The 23,101-nt window shown below is 52.7% G+C and overlaps 1 protein-coding gene across 1 annotated transcript in view; it reads right to left on the bottom strand.

The window, feature by feature from the left end:
• The window catches only part of ROBO4 (roundabout guidance receptor 4), a 100,511-nt gene that overhangs the window by 52,342 nt on the left and 25,068 nt on the right, over positions 1-23,101 (bottom strand). The window contains exons 2-7 of the mRNA XM_065417285.1: positions 16,793-17,116; positions 9,725-9,882; positions 9,085-9,205; positions 5,652-5,790; positions 4,914-5,041; positions 2,685-2,809 (exon numbers count right to left, since the gene is read on the bottom strand). Of these exons, the coding sequence (XP_065273357.1) occupies positions 2,685-2,809; positions 4,914-5,041; positions 5,652-5,790; positions 9,085-9,205; positions 9,725-9,882; positions 16,793-17,116 (995 nt within the window). The remainder of the gene's footprint in view (positions 1-2,684; positions 2,810-4,913; positions 5,042-5,651; positions 5,791-9,084; positions 9,206-9,724; positions 9,883-16,792; positions 17,117-23,101) is intronic.

The following is a 23,101-nucleotide window of genomic DNA, read 5'->3' as shown; positions in this document are numbered from 1 at the left end:
AAAAGGACAGAGCTCTTTACATTCACGAAGGAGGGATCCTGGCCAGGTTGGCTGGAGACGCTGGGAGATTGCCTTGGAGAGAAAAACTACTTCAAACTAGGGTTTGGCCAGGTACAGTTCAGCGGAGACTCTATGAAATGGGTTATACCGTTTGGTTTCTATGGAACCATTTCTGACTCTATGATTAACTTGCCGGCAAGTTAAAGAAGTATGGGCTGGATGAATGGACTATAAGGTGGATAGAAAGCTGGCTAGATCATTGGGCTCAACGGGTAATGATCAATGGCTCCATGTCTAGTTGGCAGCCAGTATCAAGCGGAGTGCCCCAAGGGTCGGTCCTGGGGCTGGTTTTGTTCAATATCTTCATTAATGATCTGGAGGATGGCGTGGACTGCACTCTCAGCAAGTTTGTCGATGACACTAAACTGGGAGGAGTGGTAGACACGCTAGAGGGTAGGGATAGGATACAGAGGGACCTAGACAAATTAGAGGATTGGGCCAAAAGAAATCTGATGAGGTTCAACAAGGACAAGTGCAGAGTCCTGCACTTAGGACGGAAGAATCCCATGCACTGCTACAGACTAGGGACCGAGTGGCTAGGCAGCAGTTCTGCAGAAAAGGACTGTGACGAAGTGGGACTGTTCTTAATGTTTTCCTCAGTTTCCCCTATGCAGTTCTTAAGTATCTAGGTGGTGGGATAAGGGTGTATGGTTGCTACAGAGCAAAGGGCCAGTGCACATAAATGCCCGACACTCTGTCTCCTAGCAACTGATGGCCTGGGCCCCTCCTCTGCAAAGGTGCCAACTGAAGGTGTTGGAGACAAAGGGATCAGGTGACCTCCTGGCCCAGGAAAGAGACAAAGCCCAGAGAGGGAGGGGCTGGACGGGGGTTGGAGTTGGGAGCTAGCTGGGGACTGGAAGGGAGGGCAGACGGGGGTCTGCCTCGCTGGGCCCCAGAATGGACCCGGCGGAGGGGTCCCGTTCGCTGGACCTACAAGCTCTGTTTTAGACCGTGTTCCTGTTGTCTAATACACCTCTGTTTTACTGGCTAGCTGAGAGTCACGTCTGACTGCGAAGTGGGGGTGCAGGACCCTTTGGCTTCCCCAGGACCCCACCTGGGCGGACTCGCTGTGGGAAGTGCACAGAGGGGCATATGCTGAATGCTCCCAGGAGAGACCCAGGAGGTGAAGCCGTGTGAGCTTCTTGCCCTGAAGACGGTCTGCTCCGAGGGAGAGGAGGCTCCCCAAAGTCTTGACTGGCTTTGTGGGGAGCAGTTCCAGAGCATCGCCTGGGGACTCCGTGACAAGGACCTAGGGGTTACAGTGGACGAGAAGCTGGATATGAATCAACAGTGTGCCCTTATTGCTGTTGGGGAGGAGGGATAGCTCAGTGATTTGAGCATTGGTGTACTTAAACCCAGGGTTGTGAGTTCAATCCTTGAGGGGGCCACTTAGGGATCTAGGGCAAAATCAGTACTTGGTCCTGCTAATGAAGGCAGGGGGCTGGACTCAATGACCTTTCAGGGTCCTTTCTAATTCTATGAGATAGGTATATCTTCATATATTATTATTTTGGGCTGTATAAGAAGGGGCATTGCCAGCAGATCGAGGGACGTGATCATTCCCCTCTATTCGACATTGGTGAGGCCTCATCTGGAGTACTGTGTCCAGTTTTGGGCCCCACACTACAAGAAGGATGTGGAAAAATTGGAAAGAGTCCAGCGGAGGGCAACAAAAATGATTAGGGGGCTGGAGCACATGACTTATGAGGAGAAGCTGAGGGAACTGGGATTGTTTAGTCTGCAGAAGAGAAGAATGAGGGGGGATTTGATAGCTGCTTTCAACTACCTGAAAGGGGGTTCCAAAGAGGATGGATCTAGACTGTTCTCAGAGGTACCAGATGACAGAACAAGGAGTAATGGTCTCAAGTTGTAGTGGGAGAGGTTTAGGTTGGATATTAGGAAAAACTTTTTCACTAGGAGGGTGGTGAAGCACTGGAATGGGTTACCTAGGGAGGTGGTGGAATCTCCTTCCTTAGAGGTTTTTAAGGTCAGGCTTGACGAAGCCCTGGCTGGGATGATTTAGTTGGGGATTGGTCCTGCTTTGAGCAGGGGGTTGGACTAGATGACCCCCTGAGGTCCCTTCCAACCCTGATAGTCTATGATTCTATGATCATTACTTACGAGTAAGGCTAAGTTTTTGTCACGGTTATTTTTAGTAAAAGTCACAGACAGTTCATGGGCAATAAACAAAAATTCATGGAGCCCGTGACCTGTTCATGACTTTACTAAAAATAACCGGGGGGCAGGAGGCCGCTGGAGACAGCAGGCCAGTAATTTCTGTGAGTGTCCAGGGGGCACGGGCTGGGCACCACAGGGGCCGCTCTGAGGACTCGCGGGTTGGTGCCTATCGCTAACCCGCACCAAGAGGGTGAGGTTTGGGAAGGCCTGTCAGACAGGGCTCGTGTGGCCAGAGGTTGCTGGTTTCAAGGACCTGAGCTACAGCAGGCACAGACAAGCCCACTTCACACTAAGGGCCTCCAAATCCTGGATGCCCCTGGGGAGAGCCACCCTCACCACTCCCCACCCGTTCCCGAGCCAGGCAGAGGGGCTGCCCAGGGCTCGCTGGCAGACACTCCAGGCCGGGGTCCCAGTGCACTTAGCACTAGTGGAGACTCCTCACTCACCTTCCAGTGCAGGTAGACGGCGGATGAGGAGGGGAGCGCAGTGCTGTTGTCCAGGTACAGCTGGACGTCCATCATCTCCCGCGGGACGTCCTTCGGCCACTCCCTCTGGCCAGTGTCCAGGGGGTCTACGGGCAAGAAAGGGACAAGCGTGGGGTTGGGGGCATGGGCAACAGGAACTCCCCGGGGCAATACCACCCCCAGTGAGCACCTTTAGAAGTTGCTCCCTCTCCCCTCTGACAACCCCAGCCTATGGGCTGTTACCATGTGCTGGCAGCCCAGACACCCAGCTAATGGACACTGCAGGGCCCCCAGCCCAGACATCTGTAATGCACAGTCCCACCTACAACATGGGAGGGTCTATCTCTTGTTCAGGGCCATGTCCAGCCCATGGGGAAGGGGGTCTGTGACTCAGGGCCCCTCCCAGTCGGAGCTGTCCCATAGACATCAGGGCAGAGCACCCTTGGGAAAGGCCAGTGGTAGGGTGACCAGGTGTCTGGTTATCAACCGGAACACTCGGTCGAAATGGGATCCTGACAGCTCCGGTCAGCTCTGCTGACTGGGCCATTGACTGTCCGGTTGGCGGTGCTGCGCAGGAGGGTTAAGGTAGGTTCCCTGCTAGCCTCCACGCCGCGTGGCTCCTGGGAAGCAGCTGGTATGTTTGTCCCCCCTTCGGCTCCTATGTGTAGGGGCAGCCAGGGGGCTCCGCACGCTGCCCCCACCCCAAGCGCTGCCTCCGCAGCTCCCATTGGCTGGGAAACGTGGCCAATGGGAGCTGCGAGGGTGGCACCTGCGGACGGGGCAGCGTGCAGAGCCGCCTGGCCATGCCTCCACGTAGGAGCCGGAGGGGGCATGCTGCTGCTTCCGGGAGCTGCTTGAGGTAAGTGCCACCTGGAGCCTGCACTCCTGACCCCTTCCCGGGCCCCAACCCCCTGCCCCAGCCCTGATCCTCCTCCCGCCCTCCGAACCCCTCAATCCCAGCCTAGAGCACCCTCATCCCCAGCCCCACCCCAGAGCCTGCACCCCCAGCTGGAACCTGCACCCCTTCCCGCAGCCCTGCCCCAGCCCTGATCCCCCTCCCACCCTCCGAATCCCTCAGTCCCAGCCCAGAGCACCCTCCTGCATCCCAAACCCCTCATCCCAGCGCCACCACACAGTCCGCACTCCCAGCCAAAGACCTCACCACCCCCATGCCCCAACCCCCTGCCCCACCCCTGATCCCCCTCCCACACACTGAACCCCTCGGTCCCAGCCCGGAGCCCCCTCCTGCACCCCAAATCCCTCATCCCTGGCCCCACCCCAGAGCCCACACCCCCAGCTGGAGCCTTCACCCCCCCGCACCCCAACCCCCTGAGCCAGCCTGGTTAAAATGAGCGAGTGAGGCTGGGGAGAGTGAGCGACGGGGGGGAGGCGATGGAGTGAGCGGGAGCAGGGCCTTGGAGAAGGGGCAGGGTATGGGTGGGACTTTGGAGGAGGGACGGGGCAAGGGTGTTCAGTTTTGTGCTAGTAAAAAGTTGGCAACCCTAGCCAGTGGGGAGACCACAGGCCCCAGGAATCGAACTGGAAGCCGGGAAGGGTGAACGGAGCCGAGCCGGGGGAGACTCTGCTGTAGCTTCAACCCCCTCCATGAAGCAAGCCCCCAGAGAAGCAGAGCTGGAGGGGGCAGGGGCTGGGCCAGCCATGAAGTGACGCGCCCAATCCTGCACACACTCAAGCAGCGGAGTCACTCGGGCCATGCAAGGTGTGCTTCCCCGGTGTGTCTGCAGATCGGGCCCTGCCAAGGAAGCGACAGGAGTTCCCAGCAGCCAGGGGCATTGTCTCCTGATGGAACATCCAAGTGCTACTGCGCCCCGATCCCTGGGCCTGTGGTAGCGCAGGGGTAAGTAGCACAGAAAGGGGCTTTCTTGGAGCTCATGTGGGGCTGTTTCAGGCAGTTCAGGGCATTGGCCTGCCCCTCTCCAGATGCTGGGACCCCAGCCTGTCAAGTCTTGGGGAGCAGAGGAGAGAATCACACCAGGGCTGCTCAGAGAGGGCCAGAGCTGATGGGGCTGGTGGGTGGGCAGGGCAGGGATGTTACGTGTGCCCAGTGGCAGGTGACAGCTTTCCGCCTCCCCCAGTTCCCGGGGCATGCAGGAAGCAGGGTGTGCTGGGCACTAAGGTCTCTCTGCTGCCCATGGGCATGGCCCAGCCCTGGCATGCTGCTGGCCGTGAAGGCCACATGGAGCTGCTTACCCTGCACAGTGAGCGAGGCCTTGGCCGAGGCGGTGCCCACCTGGTTCTGGGCCGTGCAGATGTACCTGCCGGAGTCAAACGTCGTCACATAATGAATCCGCAAGGTGTTCTCCTCGTCCACCTCGTGCCTGGGCGTGGGAGACAGAACAGCTGCTGTGAGCTGCATGGAACAGGGACTGGCGGCCACTCGGTGTTTGTGCCAAGCCCTGTCCTGGCTGGCCTGTAGGCCCCATCGTTATGCACATGACTATTAATAACAACAATAAACCATGGGTGAGCGGGACATGGGCAGCAGGGCTCTGGGCCCTAAACACAGGGAGCCCCCAGCTGCCTGGGCCCCTGGGCCGGAGCCTGGGATCTTGCATTTGCAGCAACCACTGAACATGGTTCCCTCTGCCTCATCAGAGCCAGTGGAGCCGCTATTCCAAGGGGTGGGAATTGCTCATGCTCATGACCAGTAACAATACCAGGCTGTACCCCACTCTGCCCACCTCCAGGAGAACAGGAACAGGTGACAGGCTGGGTTTGCCTCCATTGATCCCTCCGGGTGCTGTATCGAACAGGCACAGTTCCCCCTCTCCCCCGCGGCCTTAAGTGAGCCTGGCATCCTCTACCTACCTTGCAGCAATGGGCTATGGGAATTACTCAGAGCTTGGAGTGATGGGTATTCGGATACTCGCCCTGCTAGCTGGGGGGTCAGCGCCAAAGCTCAGAAGCCTCCAAATATACATCACATACCTGCCCCAGGGCAGCTCTCCGTGCTCCTTGTGCCACCATACTTTGGGCAGTGGGTCCCCCTCAACACCACACCCCAGCTGGACGGTGCTGCCAAATTTGGCCACAATATCACTGGGTCTGCGAGTGAACGTTGGCTTTTCTGGGGAGGGAGAAGCAGAGATCTCAGTGACACAGCCCTGCTCTGCTGGGAGATGGAGCTCTGGGCTGTGAGAATTAGAGTCAGTGACACATGTTACAGGATCCAAGCCCCACAACCTCCTGTGCCCCCAGGAGGTCTCCACCCCCACCACGGTGGTCCTCAAACTTTTGAGGGTCATGCCCTCCCTTACCCCTGACTGTGCCCCCTCCCCTCCCAGAGCTGGGGCCGGGAGTGGCTCGGGGGGGAGGGATGTGGACAGGGGTAAGGGGGCCGAGGCTGGAGCTGCAACTAGGGCTGGGTGGGGCTGGGAGTGGGGCCGGGAATGGAGTCGCAGCCAGGGGCTGAGGCAGAGGGCGGGGGCGGGGCAGGGCTGGGAGCAGAGCAGCAGCTGGGCCATGGTGGGGCAGGCAGCCGAGCCCCTGGCCAAGTTCCGAGCTGTGCCAAGGCTGGGGATGGGACCAGGTGCAGGGCCGGGAGCCGAGGCTATGCCTGGGGATGGGGCCAGACCAGAGCTGGGGAGGGGTGGGCACTCCCTTCCCGCCCCCTGTGGGGACTGGCCCAGACCCGCCATGCCCCCCCCCCCCATTTTCCTCCATGCCACCCTGGGGGGAGTACCTCTATCCTACCAGCATGTGCAGCCCTCAGGGAATAAGGACAGTCAGAAAGGGGAAGGACGTGGCTCTCAGCAGCCATTGCCTGCATTGGGGGTGTTGCGATAACTGGATCTATAAATGTATCCTTACTGTGAGCACAACTGTGAAAAGCAGTGAAAGTTCATAGATGCTACAGTAACCTGTAACAACAAATGTTGGAGGGAAAAGCTGCCAAAGGGAGACCGAGACTGAATGTGTCAAATGAAAAGGCCCCTGATATAATGCTAGCACCCACTGTCCACAGAACCCACATCTCTAACATGACAACCCCAACCTCCGCCACACTGCTTTCCACACTGAATGTGCCAAATCTATGTACCCCTGTCAGCCTACCTCTAACCACTACCTCACAGGCCCCTCTCAGAGCCAGGATTCCTGAGCTCCACTATTCTATTGCTGTCTAACAAACAGTTGTGTGACCCATTGAGATAGTGTGTGTCAAGCCCCCGTCTAGCAGCAGGTCCACAGGGCACATGGCAATTGCTGCTGTAGCTCCCAGGTTGGGGTCAGTCCCTGCTGGTGACCCCCGGGGGTGTGTGTGTTACTACTGTACGTGATAAGCTTTGGCTTTCTCGTTTAGTTCACTGAGGGAGCAAACATCCTTTAAAATGGGGTTCATAGTTTAAAACACAGCATGTCAATTATGGTGTGCCAGAATTTCAATCATTTCTCTCCTATTCGATTGCCCGTTGCCAGGGCAGAAGGTGTGTGTGTGTGTGGGCTCTGGGAGAGGCTGGCTTGACACAAGCCCTGTCCACACTGCTGTTTATAAGCATGGAGGAAGGGATAGCTCAATGGTTTGAGCATTGGCCTGCTAAAACCAGGGTTGTGAGTTCAATCCTTGAGGGGGCCATTTAGGGATCTGGGGTAAAAATCTGTCCGGTGATTGGTCCTGATTGGGCAAGGGGTTGGACTAGATAACCTCCTGAGGTCCCTTCCAATCCTGATATTCTATGATTCTAAATGGTTTCCCATGTGGCTGAACTGGGAGGAAGTGACACAGCAATTCCGAGAGGTTGGAGTTCAAAGGGAGCCATCTCCTGGAAATCTGCAGCTAAGGCTGGGACTTGTCTCCAGGGAAAGCAATGTGGGAGAGAAGCCAGTCCCGTGAGTCTCTAAACCATGCACTGGCTTGTGCTTTGACATGGTTGTCACAAGAGTCCTGCAGCTTGAGTCAGGCCCAGGGACTGGTTTTGGAAGCCTCTGATATTCTCCAGGACTCGGGGTGCAGGCTCCAAACCAGGAGCCATGGAGTGAAGCTGCAAATGGAGCAAGCTCCCAGGGAGAGACCTGTGTGTTCAGAGAGGCCAGGCTGCCCCCAAGAAGGGCTCCCCAAGGATGGAGACATTCCAGGTCAAGGAGGCTGGGCACCAAGGAGGGGCCTCAGGGCCGCCTGCTCTCCCAGCACATCCTGGCCATTATGGCAGAGATCACTTGGCTAGGAATCTCCTCCCCCAAGGGGAACGGCCCTTTCCATGCAGGGAGCCAGGGGCAGCCGGCAGCACTCCTGGGCGCTTGGCTTCAGAAGCTCCAGGGAGTGTCGCCTGGGTCCCAGCCAGCCTGAACTGGTCCCCTCGCCCTGGGGAGCAGGATGCCTTGGGTGCTGTCATCAAACCTGCTGCTGCCCTGCGAGGGGGAGCTGCTGTTATGGTCTAGGAGAACCAGCCCCCTCATGGGTGCCGGCCTGCTAGTAATGCCCCTCAGACGGTGACCGCACTGGGCATCCTGGGCACAGGCCATATGGGTTCTACCAGTGGTCTCATTGGTCACCTGGCTGGTTTTCTGGTACCCCCTGTGTGCCAAAGTGGGGATTTTCCCTAATGTTTTGTATGAATACTGTGTGTGCCTCAGTTTCCCCTATGTGCTGCATGGTTAACTAGGTGGGAAGGAAAGGTTGTTTACTCTTTGCAGAGATCCAGGTGAGACTGACCCTGGCTGTCTGGGGCCTGGGCCTAGGGGAAGTCCCTGAAGACAGTGACCACTCGAATTCCCTGGACATTTGGCACCTAGCAACTAAGGACTATGGATGGCCCAACCTCCTTAGGAAGCCAGTCAGGTGTGACCAGCTGGAGAACAAAGGGCCAAGGGGGAGGCCAGATGACTGTGTTTGCCTGGGAACAAGGGCAAAGGACTGAGGAGGGGCCAGGTGGGGTTGTTAAGGGTGGGCTGCTGGAAGTGTGTGACGGGGAGTCGCTTCTGGACTGGGACTACAGAGCCTCAGAGGGGTTCTGGACTCTGCACTGACCCAGCTGGACTTTGCTGTAACTTCCCATTCACTGTGTTAACTAAGGATGTCCTGCACTCTGTTCCTGCTGTCACACTGGCTGGGAGTCACTCGAGTCAGGAAGCTGGGGGTGCATTGCTTCCTTTGGGTGTGCAAGTCCTACTCAGGTGGACTGGCTGCAGTTTGCTCATGGCGTGAAGCTGGGGGGCTGAAGGCTCTGAGGTTCGGTCCCAGGAGGCAGGGAAGCCAAGGGGCTTACCCCAGTGAGAGAGTGACCCAAAGGGGGCTGACGCACTGAAGGGGTCCTCTCAGGGAGTGTCCCAGAGCTGTTGGTCTGTGACGCCATGGCAGCTGCTTGGCTATCAGCCGAGCGCCAGGCCCAGTGGGCAAGGCCCAAGGAGGGGACTGTCTCCTTACCCAGGACAGACACCAGGGCAGCTTTGCTCTCTCGTTGGCCTGCCTGGTTGGAAGCCACACACACATACAGCCCCGCATCACTTCTCTGGGCGTGCACCATCAGGAGCTTCCCGCTGGAGACCTGCAAGGAGGGAGAGAGGGAGTCAGGGCAGCCAGAGCCAGCCCCAGTGCAGGAACTCGGCATCTGGGGGGAGCTTAGCTTGTGCCCCCATGTACTGGGCCAGCAGCAGTAATGGAGGCACCCCACCAAGTCCAGTACAACAGAGAGACGGCTGAAAGCGAGAGAGTGAGAGAGCGCGTATTTGGGCTACAGAGTGACAGACCTGACTACCCACACGGGGCTGAGGTAGCGCCGTCCCAGCCCTGGGAAGAGGGGGCCAAAGCGGCTCTGTTTGAACTCTGGGACAGGAAGCCGGTGGCCAAGGCAGCTCTGTCCCAGCCCGAGGGCCAGGGGCCAAAGCGGGTCTGTTCGAACCCTGGGACTGGAAGCTGGGGGCTGAGGCGGCTCCCCCCGTCTGCAGGCAGCAAATGCCGTGAGGCTTGGTGCTCTAGCATGCAACCAAGCCCCCTGCTCGGTGCTGGAGGTGGGAAAAGCCAGGGCAGGGTAGCGTGTGAGGAGGGGGGAGAGGACCGAGCTTACCTCGTAATGGCCAGCCTTCTGGCTTATGGGGACCCCGTCCTTCTTCCAGGAGATGGTGGGCTCGGGATGCCCCCTCGGGGGCGCACACTCTAACAGCACCTGCTCCCCCACCGTCACCAGCAGGTTGCTGGGCTGCAGCCGGAAATCTTCCCGCAGTGCTGCAAGGAGACCAAATATGAGCCAAACCACAGAGCAAGGCCTCCAGCCCTCCTGCTGCCCCGGCCCGAGAGGCAGAATCTGGCCCAGCGACTCCCCTGGCCTTGAGCCCCGTTTCTCTTTTGGCACATCCGCCTGCTCCTGCCAGTGGGTAGGGCCTGTGGGGGGAGGGGCACACGGACTCTTCCTTGGACCCGGGCTGGTGGGTGCCCTCACCCACCTGGGATGGCTTCTGCTCCTTGCTGGGATTTGCCCAGGGTTTTGTGAGCATCTGGCTGAAAATCCATGAGCAGCGAATGGAATGTGGCCCTGTCCGTCATGTCTATTCAGCCAGCTGCCCCATAGCCACGCTAGGCACCCTCCAGCCTCCTGCTCTTCCCTGAGCCTGGCTGTCACGGTCCTGTACCAGGTATGGACGGGCTACGGAGCTTCCTGCTGAGTGAGCCCCCCAACTGTGTTCAGCATCAGGCCCTCTGGTGCTCCGCCCCATGGCTCAGGGGAGCTGAAATAAGGTACGTTACACACAGTGCCACCAAGTGGCTGAACAGTATAATACAGTTTAGCATGCCATTCCATCTCCCCCTCTAAGTTCTACATACCTACCGTTTACACTAAATACACGATCATGCTGTCTTTGAACTTCAGTGCCAATCAGTCTGTTAAGTGTCTCTGAATCACACTGGTTTTCTAATTACACGACCCAAACCCGTAACTACGTGGTCATCTGGCTGTCCAGTAGTTACAACAGCTGGCTGTGGTCGGTCTAGAACCCTTGAGTCTTCCTTTTCTTGTTTTGCATCCGCCAGCTGTAGCGTTTGCTCTGTTGTTGATTGTTCTTTCTGAGGAACAAATTGTAGATGTCGATGGTTTCTGTTGAACTCTCCACTGTTGGTCTTGATCACATATGTCCTGGGTGATGAATTCTTTTTCTTTACAACAGCGCCTTGGCAGTGCAGACACTGTGCCGAACACCTGCAGGGAGGGGCCGGTGCAGTCACCCAGCACTGATACGCAATCAGATCTTCCACACAGGCTGTGTTTTGCCTGTTCTTGGGTGAGGCCGGGTAGATCCGTGGCACCCTCCCGTGAACAGAAGGAGTAAAAGACAAGCTTCCCCTTACTTCTCCTTTCCTATGGCTGGATTTTCGTTCCGGGCTCAGAGTCTGGCAGTGCCCAGCTAAGCTGCAGGGATTTCAGGTGCTCTGTTGCTCACCACAAATAAACAAGGGGAGTGCTGAGTCCCCATCTGAATTTGACTCTCCTTTTCCCACACAAGGTCCACCAGGCAGCCTGGTTTGATCCCGTCTGGCAGCTCCTGTGTTCCAAAGTGACCGGCTCAGACCATGAGTCCCACGGACCCTCTGGAAGCCGGGTTCAGATCCCCCTCATCCACGGACAGGACCATGAAGCCTTAGCCAAGGGCGCCAGAACCTTTGTAGAAGTGGAGAGCCACCAGCACTGGAACCGGGAGGAGGGGGCCATGCACCCCACTTTTTAACATGGGCATAGTTTGGAGGGCAGAAGGGATGGCGTTGCCCCCCCAAACTACACCCATATGGTTATGGCCCCTGGCTCCCCCCCGTAGTAAGAGGAGGCCCTAAGATATAAACCTTGGTATCAGAGGCCCAGTATGAGACCTAAGGCCTGAACTAAAGTAATGGTCAAGACTTTGCTAACATAAAGCAAAGTTAAGCTGTGAGCCAGAGGAAGGCCCTGCTCACAAAAGCTGGCAAGGAAAGGGCTGATGCTGCAAGAAGATACATACCTAAAAGGTACTAAACACTAGATATCAGAACACTCCAATACTTGTACATTCCACACATAACCAGGAACAAGCTGACCCATCCCAATGACAGGGCCAAAAGGGGAATATGATGGATAGAGTTGTTTTGTTCGAACCAACATGTACAAGGTGAGAGGCGGCACCTTACTACGTAGAGGGGTTGTACCTTGCTGCGTAGAGGGGTTGCACCTCAATACGTCAGGAGTGATGTGTAACTTGTTTGTATCTGTATAAGAATGCATCCCTGAGTGAATATCTTTGTCCGGCCTAGGGGGCAGTGAAAAGTCCCGCCACTGACTGAGCTGAGTCCATTGTCAAGGGAGCACATATGTACTGGCTAGCCGCACCTTAGCAGCACCTTGGACTTCGTTTGCCCGGGAGTTGGAGACTGTGTATCTCTAAAGGCAATAAACCTGGCCGACGTGCCTTCGTACCTTACTAGAGTCTGTGGTCATTGGGGGTTCTCTCGGGGTCTGCTGTGTCAGCTATCTGCGCAGAGCTGGGGCAGCACACAGAGGGAACACACGCACGCAGCCGATTGATATCAACATTGAACAGAGCAGAGCACCACATCGAAAGCATCTGACAACACTGGTGACCCCGACCGCTGATCTGGTGAGTAAGCGAGCTGTCCGCTGTAGGAACCGCGATCTAACATGGCAGAAAACCTCGAGCTAGGAAACCCCCTTATCCCCTCCCTTTATATCCCCACAGAGTTTGATAACTTGTGGACCTGCTGAATTGCCAGTAAGGGGGGTCCATATGAATTTAAAAAGAATGGGGAAACATGGACTGGCATATGTAGAGCGATAGTAGAAACCGAGGCTCTAAAAAATAAAAGTAAAAAAGCAATAAAAGAAGCTACACAGCCCTGAAATGCTCCAACCGCCCTTGCAGGGTGGCAAGCAGCCCAGAAACAACCAGTACAGGAACAAAATAAAACATTGGAAACAGCTGCAAAAAACCTACAAAAAATACATGTGCCGTCCCCTGTTATAAATATTGGTGGTAAACAGCAGGCTTCAGGTAGCTACCCTGTGCCTGAAGAATGGGGACAAAAGTGAAAAAAGGTGGTCCTATTAAAATTAAAAGATGAAACGGGGTCCACTGCATTGCAACCACCACCTTATAATAAAATCCAGGTTCCAGTTAAACTTAAACTGAGACCTAAACTGGTGCCTGTCAAAACGGGACAAGTAAGTGCACAGAAGGAAAGAGTAGCACATAATACTTTCACAGAATTGGTAAATCAGATGAAGGAAAATATGGAACAGTTCACAGAGCACATTAGGAGACAGGAGCTGCGACTCCATCGCAGGGGAGTAAATAAAAAAGAATTTCAAAGTAAAAAACCAAAATTAAGTGGGTTAACACCTAAAATTGATGCATTAACACATGGAGTTGCCCAAAACCAGTTAACTGCAGCAAAAAAGGGCACTCCCGCCATCCATTTGGCATGCACACAAAAGCAACAGACATTGGGGGAACAAATTCAGGTTTTACAAGAGCAGGTAACTACCCCCATTCTCCTCTCAAAGCCAGGATAAAAAACAGGGGCACGGTTCCTAACTGTGCAGGTTCCCAACTGCTTTAACCCACGGAACCACACTCCGCGCTCATATCTGAAAACAGAACCTTCTTTCTCAAATATTTTTACATACTGGTTAAGTTTTGTCCTTTATATGCTTTCTTAGTTTGCTAAACTTGCTGCTGCTGCCTGTACTTTCAAATATCTTGATAGAGTTAATCTCTCTTGGCTCAGGTCTCGCTACCTTCCTAGGTTGCTCTTCACCCCCCCCTTTCCCCCGCCTCACCTCAATTCTGCTCTCTCTCTTTGTTTTAAAAGTTAAAAGTTATAGTTTTCACAAAAACCTCCAAAATATAAAACAATTAAAACAATTTTAATTGCTTTTTAAATTCTTTTAATTCTTGGTGTCAGAAATCTGTATCTTTGTCCGGCCTAGGGGGCAGTGAAAAGTCCTGCCACTGACTGAGCTGAGTCCATTGTCAAGGGAGCACATATGTACTGGCTAGCCGCACCTTAGCAGCACCTCGGACTTTGTTTGCCCGGGAGCTGGAGACTGTGTATCTCTAAAGGCAATAAACCTGGCCGACGTGCCTTCGTACCTTACTAGAGTCTGTGGTCATTGGGGGGTCTCTCGGGGTCTGCTGTGTCAGCTATCTGCGCAGAGCTGGGGCAGCACACAGAGGGAACACGCGCACGCAGCCGATTGATATCAACATTGAACAGAGCAGAGCACCACACCGAAAGCATCTGCCAACACCCCCGAGTTCTGGCAGTGTTGACTTAGCCCCACCAGCCCCAGCTCCAGCAAGGGCTCTGAAAGCTCCTCTCATGCCTGTGCCGGCAGAGGAGGAGAAAGTGGATCAGGCCAGCACGTCATACAACAAGCCAGGACTTTACCCAGGGCTTCATTAGTGTTGCTAATAAAAGCATCTCCCAAACCAGGTTTACCCATATGAATACACCTCTACCTCGATATAACGCGACCCGATATAACACGAATTCGGATATAACGTGGTAAAGCAGCGGATCAAAGCAAGTTCAATATAACGCGGTTTCACCTATAACGCGGTCAGATTTTTTGGCTCCCGAGGACAGCGTTATATCGAGGTAGAGGTGTATTTATAACCCGCCGACACCAGGACAGGGCCCTGGTCTGAGCTGTGGGAACCAGAGACTTAATGGAGCCTGATCGGTAACGAAGTGTTAATTGGAAAGGCTCTGGGCCTGCCCAGCAGAGAGGATTGCATTGCATCACTAATGAAATGTGGGTTCTTGTGCTGAGCAACCCTTGCAAGAGGAAATATTGTGGGAGGGGGCCCGAGGGGGGACCGGCTGCTACAGTCCAGAGCTGCAGCTGCCAAAAATGCAGACAGCCCCCTTACATGGGGGTTCAGGCAGCAGACATGCAGTGAGGGAGCAGCGAGCGTGCGGCAGGGGAGCAGCGAGCATGTGCAGCTCATCTGGCCCAGAGCAGGGACTGTCCTCCAGGATTTCACCTGCCAGGTCAGTGATGATGAGAAAGTCCAGGTCACTTTACCCCATTGCAGGAAGCCTGGAGGCAGCTGAGCTTCAACACATGACAGACAATGACCAACGTGATGCTGGAATCGGGGCTGGGGGGCACAGGGTATGATAAATAAAGGGGGGGTAGCTCCCTTTTATGGACACCCAGCCAGCCAGTTAGCTATAAAATCCCTGTTAGTAGCTGTTCTCTACTTGCTTTACCTGTAAAGGGTTAAAAAAAATCATAGGTAAAAGGGAGGGAGTGGGCACCTGACCAAAAGAGCCAATGGGAGGGCTAGAAATTTTCAAAATTGGGAAAAAACTTTCCCTTTGTCTGTCTGTTGTTGTTCTCCGGAGAGAGGAGACACAGAGCTGTAAGAAGCTAAACCAGGTACGAAAAATCATCAAATCATACCTAGGAATTACTTATCTGAAACCCCAGATATGTAAGTAAATCAGGGAATATCTAGGAAGATGCGATTAGGGTTATTTCTTTTATTTCTTACTGGCTTGTGGACTCCTTTGTGCTAACCCCCAACCGCTTTTGTTTTGCTTGCAACCATTAAGCTGGACCTCAAGAAAACCATTTTGATGCTTAATTATTATATTTGCTCTTTTTAAATCTAGCAACAGCCTAAGTTCCAGATGTATTTTCTTTCTTTTTGTTTTTAATAAAATTTACCTTTTTTGAGAACAGGATTGGGTTTTTGTGTCCTAGGAGGTTTGTGCATATGTTGTTAATCAGCTGGTGGCAACAGCTGATTTCCTTTGTTTTCTTTCTCAGCTCTTCCCTGGAAGGGGGGTGGGGGTGAAAGGGCTTGAGGGTACCCCACAGCGAGAAATTCCCAAGTGCGCCTTCCTGGGTCCAAAGGGTTTTTTTGCACTTGGGTAGTGGCAGTATCTACCCATCCAAGGTCCCAACAAGTCCTAAACTTGGGAGTTTAATACAAGCCTGGAGTGGCCAGTATTAATTTTTAGAATCCTTGCGGGCCACCACCTTCTGCACTCGAAGTGCCAGAGTGGGGAATCAGCCATGACAGCCCCTGAACCAAAAAATTCATTAGTCACTCCGCTCTACTTCCTACTGATCTGCAAAGCGTCTCCCACTCAGCGGGCACTGAGTGAATAACCATCATCCCCATGGCATGGAGGCCTTGGAAAGTTACCTTATAAATAGCAGGCGAGTTGCCTGTGGAGTTTCAGCACATTCTTCCCAGTCCAGTTGCAATGAGCGTCTCCCTGAGTTTTACTCAGGTTCCGGACAGAGAGACAACGTACCAGATGGCAGTGCCTGGGCCAGAGCTCCAGATACGGCAGGAAATTGGCTCATTTGCCTTCCCATCCAAGCACAGACCAGACAAAGAGAAGTACCCTTCAGTCGATACATTCCTCTTCTCCAACCAAAGCCCAGTGCAAGGGCATACTTGGAAGGCTATGCTTTAGGGAGCTGGCATGCAGAAGGCTACCCCTGCTGTCTCATAGTGGTGACATGGGGACCTCTCAACATATCTGTGTGACTCAGCCTGAGCAGGGGCTGAGAGGCTGCATTGGAGCGAGCTACCTACCACCCAGGACTCTCAATTTCCAGCTTTCGCTTCATTTCTTGTGTGAAAACTCTTGATGGGCCCAACCCTACTTCAGTAGAAGTTGAGAGTGCTCAGCGCCATTCAGATTAGGCCCCCTGTGGCTACCCCTGAGTGGGACATGGGAAATTGCTGCTGGCATTATTTATCCTCTTTCACTGATGCATCATGGGTTAATATTGTTTGTTCCCCAGCTGATTTGTTAAATCAAAGAGCTGGGGGAAAGCTGTGTATTCATAGAATATCAGGGGTGGAAGGGACCTCAGTAGGTCATCTAGTCCAACCCCCTGCTCAAGGCGGGACCAATCCCCAACTAAATCCCCAAATTGCCCACTTAAGGATTGAACTCACAACCCTGGGTTTAGCAGGCCAATGCTCAAACCACTGAGCTATCCCTCCCCTCCGTTGTTAGCAGACTCAGCAAAGCACCGAAAGCAAAGTCAAATCTCTCGGCTGCCCAGTAAGCACGGCCATTTCCAGGCACTCAATCCAGTGAGCAGCTCCTAACGCCTTACCGGCAATGTACAGGGACGCGTTCTTGCTGCTGGCTGTGCCCAGGTGGTTCGTGGCTACACAGGTGTACACCCCTTCGTCGGACTGGCCCTTCCGCTGGTTGAGGCGGAGGAAGAAGAGCGACCCATCGGGCAGAAGGGTGCGCTGGGAATAAACGTTGTCTTTGCTCGTTTCCACATACTCCCCATTGCGGTACCACTCAATAGTGGGTGCCGGGCTCCCTGCCACGCGGCAGTTCAGGGTGGCAGGCTGGTCCCAACGAACCACCAAGTCTGTTGGGTGATCAATGATGTAGGGCGGGAACTCCTCAGAATGGGACTTTGACCCTAGGGATAAAATGGCAGAACATGACATCATCCAACTTCTCTTTCGCCGCATCCTCCCCCATCACGCTGCCACCACACGTCACATCACAGCCTCACTATCACCAGTGGGAAGCCCTGGCCAGTCATTCTCTTACACCCTTTCTAAAGCCGCTCTTTGAGGTGTTTCCAGGGGCTAGACTGAGTGGCTCAGCTGGGTTTAGATTCTGAGATCCCAGCAACCAAACGTCCCCCGACCCTCCTCCAGCTCAGCTCCAGCATTTCTATGGAAGATGGCTGCTGCCTGAGCTAATCTCTGGTGACAAACTGTCATTTCCAGGTGGGCCCCTGAAGGAGAACAATTCCCACCATCTTACCCCCAGGCCCCTTCAGTCCTGCCGAAGCAGGATATTAATTATTAACAGTATTATTGTTTGCATTGCCATAGACCTAGGCCTAGGCGCTGACTTTCTTCTTTCTGGGTGGGTTTTCCACCCCTGCTCTGCTCCAAGGCCCTGCCTCCATTGTGGCCCTTCCTCCAAGGCCCCACCCTTGCTCCGCCTCTTCCTGCCCCACACCCGCTGCCGAACAGCTGATAGGTGGGCCCACCAAAGAGCTGAAGGGCAGGGGGCTGGTGGGTGCTGAGCACCCACTATTTTTTTTCCTCTGGGTGGTCCAGCCCCAGAGCAACCATGGAGTTGGCGCCTATGGACCTAGGAGCCCCAGCCCTGGGCCTGAGCCCCAGCATGCTAGGGGCTGTAGAAACAGAACAAAAAGACAGTCCCTGCCCCAAAGAACTTCCAAGCTAAGTAAAGCGCAGGAAACCCCATCTGATGCTGGGCGTCGCCAGGCAGGCTCCACTCCCATTCGCTGGACACTGGCCCAAGGGGCAGGGTTACAGCGCAACTGTCATTGATCACTTCTCTTTGGCCCAAAGGGATCGAAACACCACAGACCGGGTCATGACAGGACTCTGCACTTGTCCTTGTTGAACCTCATCAGATTTCTTTTGGCCCAATCCTCCAATTTGTCTAGGTCACTCTGGACCCTATCCCTACTCTCCAGCGTATCTACCTCTCCCCCCAGCTTAGTGTCATCTGCGAACTTGCTGAGGGTGCAATCCATCCCATCATCCAGATCATAATAAAGATGTTGAACAAAAACTGGACACAATAATCTAAGACAATTTGACAATTGGAGAATTGGCGCTCTGGCTGGGGGAACAAGCCCAAGAAGCAGCCTGAGCTCTTGGTCCCGTGAGCCCACCATGCTGCACAGAGGACTCAGCCACAGATCCAGGGGAAGGAGATGCCAGGCCAGTCAGCCTCACCTCAGTCCCTGGAAAAATCATGGAGCAGGTCCTCAAGGAATCCATTTTAAAGCACTTCGAGAAGAGGAAAGTGATCAGGAACAGTCAGCATGGATTCACCAAGGGAAAGTCATGCCTGACTAACCTAATTGCCTTCTATGATGAGATAACTGGCTCTGTGGATGAGGGGAAAGCAGTGGATGTGTTATTCCTTGACTTTAGCAAAGCTTTTGATACGGTCTCCCACAGTATTCTTGCCAGCAAGTTAAAGAAGTATGGGCTGGATGAATGGACTATAAGGTGGATAGAAAGCTGGCTAGATGGTCGGGCTCAAGGGGTAGTGATCAACGGCTCCATGTCTAGTTGGCAGCCGGTATCAAGCGGAGTGCCCCAAGGGTCGGTCCTGGGGCTGGTTTTGTTCAATATCTTCATTAATGATCTGGAGGATGGCGTGGACTGCACCCTCAGCAAGTTTGCAGATGACAGTAAACAGGGAGGAGTGGTAGATACACTGGAGGGTAGGGATAGGATACAGAGGGACCTAGACAAATTAGAGGATTGGGCCAAAAGAAATCTGATGAGGTTCAACAAGGACAAGTGCAGAGTCCTGCACTTAGGACGGAAGAATCCCATGCACTGCTACAGACTAGAGACCGAGTGGCTAGGCAGCAGTTCTGCAGAAAAGGACCTAGGGGTTACATTGGACGAGAAGCTGGATATGAGTCAACAGTGTGCCCTTGTTGACAAGAAGGCTAACAGCATTTTGGGCTGTATAAGTAGGAGCATTCCCAGCAGATCGAGGGACGCTATCATTCCCCTCTATTCAACATTGGTGAGGCCTCATCTGGAGTACTGTGTCCAGTTTTGGGCCCCACACTACAAGAAGGATGTGGAAAAATTGGAAAGAGTCCAGCCGAGGGCAACAAAAATGATTAGGGGTCTAGAGCACATGACTTATGAGGAGAGGCTGAGGGAACTGGGATTATTTAGTCTAGAGAAGAGAAGAATGAGGGGGGATTCAGGGTACAAAATATATCGGAAGGACAGAACAGGTCGTGCTGGTGGGGGAGTGGCACTATATGTGAAAGAAAGCGTAGAATCAAATGAAGTAAAAATCTTAAATGAACTAAATTGTACTATAGAATCTCTATGGAATGTAATTCCATGCTTGAAAAATAAGAATATAGCAGTAGGGCTATATTACAGACCACCTGACCAGGGAGATTAGAGAGGCTATTAAAATAAAAAAGCAAATAATACTAATGGGGGATTTCAACTATCCCCATATTGACTGGGTACATATCACCTCAGGAAGGGATGCTGAGATAAAGTTTCTTGACACCTTAAATGACTGCTTCTTGGAGCAGCTAGTCCTGGAACCCACAAGGGAAGAGGCAATTCTTGATTTAGTCCTAAGTGGAACACAGGGTCAGGTCCAAAAAGTGAATATAGCTGGACCGCTTGGTAATAGTGAACAGAATATAATTACATTTAACATCCCTGTGGTGGGGAAAACTCCACAGCAGCCCAACACTGTAGCATTTAATTTCAGAAAGGGGAACTATACAAAAATGAGGAGGTTAGTTCAACAGAAATTAAAAGGTACAGCGCCAAAAGTGAATCACTGCAAGCTGCATGGAAACTTTTTAAAGACACCATAATAGAGGCTCAACTTAAATGTATACCCCAAATGAAAAAACATAGTAAGAGAACCAAAAAAGTGCCACCGTGGCTAAACAACAAAGTAAAAGAAGCAGTGAGAGGCAAAAAGGCATCCTTTAAAAAGTGGAAGATAAATCGTAATGACAAAAATAGAAAAGAGCATAAACTCTGGCAAATGACGTGTAATCATATAATTAGAAAGACCAAAAAGGAATTTGAAGAACAGCTAGCCAAAGACTCCAAAAGAAATAACAAAAAATCTTTTAAATACATCAGAAGCAGGAAGCCTGCTAAACAACCAGTGAGGCCACTGGACGATCGAGATGCTAAAGGAGCACTCAAAGATGATAAGGGCATTGAGGAGAAACTAAATGAATTCTTTGCATCAGTCTTCACTGTTGAGGATGTGAAGGAAATTCCCAAACCTGAGCCATTCTTTTTGGATGATAGATCTGAGGAACTGTCCCAAATGGAGGTGTCATTAGAGACGGTTTTACAGTAATAAGTCTCCAGGACCTGATGGTATTCACCCAAGAGTTCTGAAGGAACTCAAATGTGAAATTGCAGGACTACTAACTGTCATCTGTAACCTATCATTTAAATCAGCTTCTGTACCAAATGACTGGAGGATAGCTAATGTGACGCCAATTTTTAAAAAGGGCTCCAGAGGTGACCCCGGCAACTACAGGCCAATAAGCCTCACTTCAGTACCGGGCAAATTTGTTGAAACTATCGTAAAGAACAAACATAATTTATTGGGAAATAGTCAACATGGTTTTTGTAAAGGGAAATCATGCCTTACCAATCTACTAGAATTCTTTGAGGAGGTCAACAAGCATTTGGACAAAGGAGATCCAGTGGATATAGTGTACTTGGATTTTCAGAAAGCCATTGACAAGGTCCCTCACCAAAGGGTCTTAAGCAAAATAAGCTGTCATTGGATAAGAGGGAAGGTTCTCTCCTGGATTGGTAACTGGTTAAAAGATAGGAAACGAACGGTAGGAATAAATGGTCAGTTTTCAGACTGGAGAGAGGTAAATAGTGGTGTCCCCCAGGGGACAGTCTTATTTAACATATTCCTATTTAACATATTCATAAACGATCTGGAAAAAGGGGTAAACAGTGAGGTGGCAAAATTTGCAGATGATACAAAACTACTCAAGATAGTTAAGTTCCAGGCAGACTGCGAAGAGCTACAAAAGGATCTCACAAAACTGGGCGACTCAAGAAAAAGATCTTGGAGTCATTGTGGATAGTTCTCTGAGATCATCCACTCAATGTGCAATGGCAGTCAAAAAAGCGAACAGAATGTTGGGAATCATTAAGAAAGGGATAGATAATAAGACAGAAAATATCATATTGCCTCTATATAAATCCATGGTACGCCCACACCTTGAATACTGCATGCAGATGTGGTCGCCCCATCTCAAAAAATATATATTTAAATTGGAAAAGGTTCAGAAAAGGGCAACAAAAATGATTAGGGGTATAGAACGGCTTCTGTATGAGGAGAGATTAATAGACTGGGACTTTTCAGCTTGGAAAAGAGGCGACTAAGGGGGGATATGATAGAGGTCTATAAAATCATGAGTGGTATAGAGAAAGCAAATAAGGAAGTGTTATTTACTCCTCATAATACAAGAACAAGGGGCCACCAAATGAAATTAATAGGTAGCAGGTTTAAAACAAACACAAGAAAGTATTTTTTCACGCAACACACTGTCAACCTCTGGAACTCCTTGCCAGAGGGTGTTGTGAAGGCCAATACTTTAACGGGGTTCAAAAGGGAGCTAGATAGGTCCATCAATGGCTATTAGCCAGGATGGGCAGGAATGGTGTCCCTAGCCTCTGTTTGCCAGAGATTGGGTGACAGGGGATGGATCACTTGATGATAACCTGTCTGTTCATTCCCTTTGGGGCACCTGCCATTGGCCACTGTCAGAGGACAGGATACTGGGCTTGATGGACATTTGGTCTGACCCAGTATGGCCATTCTTATGATTTGATAGCTGCTTTCAACTACCTGAAGGGGGGTTTCAAAGAGGATGGATCTAGACTGTTCTCAGTGGTAGCAGATGACAGAACAAGGAGTAATGGTCTCAAGTTGCAGTTGGGGAGGTTTTGGTTGGATATTAGGAAAAACTTTTTCACTAGGAGGGTGGTGAAGCACTGGAATGGGTTACCTAGGGAGGTTGGTGGAATCTCCTTCCTTAGAGGTTTTCAAGGTCAGGCTTGACGAAGCCCTGGCTGGGATGAGTTAGTTGGGGATTGGTCCTACTTTGAGCAGGGGGTTGGACTAGATGACCTCCTGAGGTCCCTTCCAATCCTGATATTCTATGATTCTATGATTCTGTGCCTGAACGGTGGCTGGGGCCGCTGGAGCTGTATGTGGCCGACCAAGGTGACTGCTGCTGATACAGCTGAGAACGGTGTTGGAGCGAGTCCTGGGTGGGAGTTAAAACCCAGCATTAGCATGGGGAGTCCCCACCTGACAGTGCTGTCTGTAGCCATCTCTAACACCTCCCCAGCTTCCCTCTGGCTGGTTTCCCTTTGCACGGACGAGCCAGGCAGCAAAGCCTCTGTCTCCGCTCTCATTAGCACTAGGTCCACTGGCCACTGGCACAGAAAAAAGAGTGATGCACAAGAGGGCCGGCTCTCCCCTGTCCGGAATTAGCTACAGCCATGCAAGTCATACACACCAGTTCCTGGGCTGCCGGCGGCTCGCTGGCCCCACTGGAGCAATGCTGAGTCACACCAGCTGGGAGACCAGCCGCCCCAGTGCTGTTCAGACACCACCCCGTGGGCAGTGAGGCCAGGCCCCAGCCTCGCTGTAACCCTGCCCTGGCTGGGCTGACACCAGGGGGTGAGTAGGACATGGTGATGCTGGACAGTGGGTCACCATCCCTGGGGCTGCAGCTCCCACCTTGGGGAAAGCCAGCACCGCTGCTGCCTTCCTACTGCTCTATAGTCTCTGCCCCCTCTCGCACAGATCCAGGTGCGGCTTTGTTGTAGCGTAGTCCCTACATCGCAGAGAGGCG

Source organism: Emys orbicularis, chromosome 15 (assembly GCF_028017835.1).
Source record: "Emys orbicularis isolate rEmyOrb1 chromosome 15, rEmyOrb1.hap1, whole genome shotgun sequence".
Lineage (NCBI taxonomy): Eukaryota > Metazoa > Chordata > Testudines > Emydidae > Emys > Emys orbicularis.
This window is presented reverse-complemented; position numbering and strand designations above follow the sequence as displayed.